This window comes from Priapulus caudatus, unplaced genomic scaffold (assembly GCF_000485595.1).
Source record: "Priapulus caudatus unplaced genomic scaffold, Priapulus_caudatus-5.0.1 Scaffold1513, whole genome shotgun sequence".
NCBI lineage: Eukaryota > Metazoa > Priapulida > Priapulimorpha > Priapulimorphida > Priapulidae > Priapulus > Priapulus caudatus.
In genome coordinates, this window is record NW_014578574.1 from 52891 (window position 1) to 57809 (window position 4919).

The following is a 4919-nucleotide window of genomic DNA, read 5'->3' on the forward strand; positions in this document are numbered from 1 at the left end:
GTCGGCGGCGGCGCGCGTCCGCACGCGCACGAAGGCGAGCGTCTCGTGGCGGCCGTCCCGCGCGCGAACCCTCACCTCCTGCTCCTCCAGCAGCGCCGCCGGATCCCGCACAGAGAGGGCGCCGCTCGCCGCGTCCATCGCGAACGCGGTATCGTCGTCCCCGACGATCCCGTATTCGACCGTGTCGCCGTCCGCGTCGCCCGCGGCGACCGTCGCCACGACGACGCCGCGGTACGTCGGCAGCAGCACCTCCGCTTCGTACTGCGCCGCGGCGAAAATCGGCGCGTTGTCGTTGACGTCGTCGACGGCGATGTGAACGCGCGCGTCGACGACGGTGCGTCGCCGCGGCGACCCCGCGTCGCGCGCGCGCACCGTGAACGCAGCCTCCGCCTCGCGCTCGCGGTCGAGCGGGGCCGCCGTCCTCACGGCTCCCGTCGCCGCGTCGACGGCGAAGCTCCGCCGCGCGTCCGCCTCGACGATCTCGTACGTCAGAACCCCGTTGAGATTCGCGTCAGCGTCCGTCGCACGCACCACCAGGGGGCCTCCCGCTCCGCCTCCGTCGTCGGCGGCGGCGGCGGCGGCGGCGGCGGGGGCGACGGACATGACGAGGGTTCCGACGGAGGCGTTCTCCGAGACGCGTCCCGCGTACGAGTCTCGCTCGAACGCCGGCGCGTTGTCGTTGTCGTCGAGCGCGCGCACGACGACGTAGGTGGCGCCGCTCGCGCCGACGACGCTCGTCGCGCGCACCGTCAGGTTGTAGACGCGCCGCGTCTCGTAGTCGAGCGCGCGCCGCGTCGTCACGACGCCCGAGTTCGGGTTGACGGAGAACGCGGGGGCGCCACCGTTGGCATCGTCGCCGTTGTCGCCGGCGACGATCTCGTAGACGACGGACGACTGGCAGCGCGCGGCCACCGCCGTCACGTACGTGCCTGAAAAACAACAAGAGACCGTACAGAAACAAATGCAAGGTCGTGCCTAAAAACAACGGAACGTGCGTAATTAAACGCAAGGTGGCGCCACAGTGCACTAAACAGATCGTGAAGTACCTGCATGGTTCGTACAGGACTGAAATTTTTTCCAAGAACATTTTCATGAAATTCAAGGACATTTTCATGAAATTCAAGCACTTTTCAAGCACAAAATCAACATTTACTAAATTCAAGTACTTTTCAAGGACTCCCCTCAAATTCAAGGACTTTTCAAGGACTGTGCGAACCATGACCTGGCTGCGACTAGAGAACATCTTACGCCGCTGTATACACTGCTTACACCAGGCGGCGCAACAGTGAGCCAAGACGGACGCCACAGACACAACAATAGAACAGGTGTCGTTGAACCCCACGATTCTATTACACATGGGGTATAGTTGTAGTATTTCAACGACAGATGGCACTGCAGACTTTAGCGATTGAACGTCTGCTTCTCGTGACGGTAATTGAACGCCGTAAAGCGAGTCGTAAATCCGTAATTAAGGGCCATTAAATAATTAACGACTATAGACTATACCTCGCTCTGACCATTGATGGGCCAGGTAGAGCAATTCAGAGATAATGAACAGCCATTATCTAGATGAATTGACATGTAACAGTTGATGAGGGTAAAAGTAAATAGTGCACACAGGCCGTGAATACTAACCAACTGCACGTGATCAAGGCTAGTCGTTAAAGCTCAGTCTAGTTCTACTCAAAGACACGGCAAATATGTAGACTTTTGTTTGCCATTGATCATAATCACGCGTGACTTCACCCTCCTAAATAGAGTTACTTTAATATTGTATAATTTAATAGAAAGATGATACAATGCACTGTCAAACTTGTATACAAAAGAACCACTAAAGGGAAACCCCTAAAACTGCCGTTTATAAACAGCTGTACATGTTGGATCAATACAGGTGATGTTACAGGATAACTGCAACTCGAGAGATACGTTAAGTGTCCTCTATAGACAGGTGTGTGTTCGATAGAGTCGGCTTCACACTCAGGGTTCTCCCTACGTTGCGCAAACCGGTCGCGCGCGCCCCGTTTGGGGAAACCCCCCCGACTACACGCCGCTGTTTCAATCGTCGCAGCCCGATTAAAATTCCAGCCACACATAAAAAAGTGTTGAACAGCACGGGGGCTGATAGAACATGCGATCGTCCAGTATCAATTCCCATTCAAGCAAAGTGCGAACAATGCCCAAAGTAACAGTAGTACCAAAAACGCGAAAGTTTTATATAACCCTAGTGATGTAACGTGGAGCATTGCAGTACCCGACAAATGCACCATAGCTAGAACGATCACACTTACCCCCAGTTAACACTTCCTCCACATAAAAGCCCAACTGTAGTCTTCCTGTACAGTCCGAACCGGACAGTAGCTATTCATTAACAATATCGCAATGGGTACAGCGTCATCACACCGCGACTCCCCATCCTGTCGCCTGCGTGTTTGAGGACGTAGTGCTTTCCGTCCTTACCCAATTCGTGCTCGGTCACACCACCACAACACTGCGGAAGGATGCTTTTGTATCCCCCTATGTATTTAATATTTCTTATTAATTTACTTCTTGCTCTTTTTAGATTATTATATATTAAGTATTGGGCCTCCTGATGCTAGACTATAAGTTTTTTGAGATTGTGAGCCCGCCATCCCCCTAGTTTCCGGTGTTTCCCACCCACTCCCTTTCCCAGTCCTTTCCGTTTTCACCTCGTGACCCGCTCGCCCCTGCCAAGGCAGACATGCACACTGTCGTGCAATACTGAATTTGCTAACATGTAAATTATGATTTTATGGTTGAAAATAAGCCAAGGGCAGAGGAGGTGAGAGACTTACCGAAGCCAGCATGAGCACGCTCTCCTTCATCTTGGCCAAGCCGAATCTCGTGATACCAAGGACCTCGGTTTCATTTGCTGGGGGCTGCCACTTTCGCCCTGCCCCACACCCCAGCCAGCTTCCTTCTCAATAGACACGGAGGCCCCTCCACCCCATCTCTACGGACCCGTATTCCCAACCCCTGTCTTTCGAGCTGGCCTCTGGTGTGCGACAGCCACACCCTTTGGTGTGTGCTATTGCCAGAGTTCTGTCTCTCCCATTCCCCTTCTCTCTCTCTCTCTCTTTGATGCTCTTTTGCTCTCTTTTACGCTCTCTCCTTCTCTCTAGTCGCCGCCTCAATTTGTTCCTCGCCCTTCTTTTTTACCTTGTCGTTCACGAACCGCTCTTTTTCTTCCTCTCTCCCACTGCCTTATCTCCCACTCCTTCTCTTTACTTCTCTCCCTCCCTCATTCCCCTCCCTATCCCTTCTTCGTTTCCCTCCCTCCACCCTTCTTTTTCCTCTCTCCCTTCCAGCCCTCCCTCATTCCCTTTCCCCCTTTTCCCTCGTTCCTCTCCCCCCTCCCTCCACTCTCTCCCCTTCTCTCCCTCGCACTCCTCTCTTTCCCATTCTCTCCTCTCTCGGTCACTTCGTCTCTCCCACACGCCTCGAAGAGCGGTGATGCTCCTCCTCGCGTGCCCGCCGTCGGTCTCTCTCGTCGTTCGTTACCTTGAAGTGTTCATGAGGTCGTCTTCTCCAATCTCCTTACTCTTGTCTCCTCTCCCTTCCCCTCCCTCATTCCTCTCTTCATCCCCTTCATTTCCCCTCTCTCTTCCCTCCCCTCTCCGCCTCCTCTCTCCCCTCGTCTCTCTCCCTCCTCCATCCTTCGTCGTTCGTACCTTGACAGGTCATGAGGTCAGCGTAGCAGGTCATGACGTGTCCGTCGGTCCGATGCTCATGCCGTGGTTCACTCATCGGAGCGTGCACCCGTCGTGTAAATGATTCACCGCGCCGCTCAATACCGTTAGCGTCTTCTCCATCTCGACCGTGTTGTTTCGACCACCGCGCCGTGCCCTTAGCACGCCTGCAGATTATAAAAAACAATACAAAAAAAACGAGAAAAATGAATTGAGCGTTTCTGTCCGTCGCCACGTAACTTGCTGTCCTTGTCGCGTGCTGTCACTTGGTACTTTATTATTCTCTCTGTCTCATGTTTCGCTCTCTCCGCTCTTTTCCTCTGTCCTGCACTCATCGCTGTCTCTCGCCGCTCCGTGTGCTCTCTCTTTCTACTGCCTCTCTCTCTCTCTCACTCCTCTCTCTCCTCCTCTCTCTCCTCCTTTAAAAATTGTCCTCCTTATCTTACTTCTTGCCCTTGTTTGCTCTCTCTTCGTCCCGCTCTCTCTCTAATACCTCTCTCTCTTTCTCTTCTCTTCTTCTTCCTCGCTCTCAGTCTGTTTGTGCGTTTTGGCCTCCCCTCATCTCTCTCTTCTCTCCTCTACTCTCTCTCTCATCCGTCGTCTCATAGTCTCTATTCTCTCTCTCCTCTCTGTTTCTCGGCGTCACATTCATCTCTCTCCCTCTTCCCATTGCACTCGATCATCACCTCTCTCCCTGTTTAGCATGTGCAGTGTGTTTTACAAACGGGGTAAATTACCTGGAGTGGCAATGACTTGCAGGGCAGCACCGTCACTTCCACCAACAGCTGTAACTGGTAGAACGCCTTCTTCAATTTCCGCAGTGTAGACGGCTCGTCGACACGCTGCTGGATGCCTCTGCATAAATATTTTAAAAAAACAAACAGAATGAAAATGAAATAAAAAGTGAGACAGAAAAGGACGGTTTTTGTGGGCAAGGTCTGGATAGTAATACAAATCCACAAATCCATTTCTACACGATCGTCGCGCATTCACGTCATTACATGCACGATGCACACACAGTTCCGCGTGCATACCTACACCACTAGCACGCACGCAGCACGCGACGCACGCACGCACGCACGCACGGTATTACTCGGCACACAACAGCACACACACGCACCTTGATGACGACATTGGGCAGCGCGACCTTGAGGTGCTGCAGCACGTAGTAGAGGGAGCTCTTGTGCTTTCTCCTATGCGGATGCCGCACGC

General features: G+C 53.5%; 1 protein-coding gene across 1 annotated transcript in view; it reads right to left on the minus strand.

The window, feature by feature from the left end:
• The window catches only part of LOC106816870 (protocadherin Fat 1-like), a gene marked incomplete at its 5' end in the record, with an annotated part of 48483 nt that overhangs the window by 40889 nt on the left and 2675 nt on the right, over positions 1 to 4919 (minus strand). The window contains 6 exon segments of the mRNA XM_014821511.1: positions 76 to 657; positions 700 to 929; positions 2289 to 2358; positions 3813 to 3874; positions 4445 to 4562; positions 4828 to 4900. Coding sequence (XP_014676997.1) covers positions 76 to 657; positions 700 to 929; positions 2289 to 2358; positions 3813 to 3874; positions 4445 to 4562; positions 4828 to 4900 — 1135 coding nt within the window.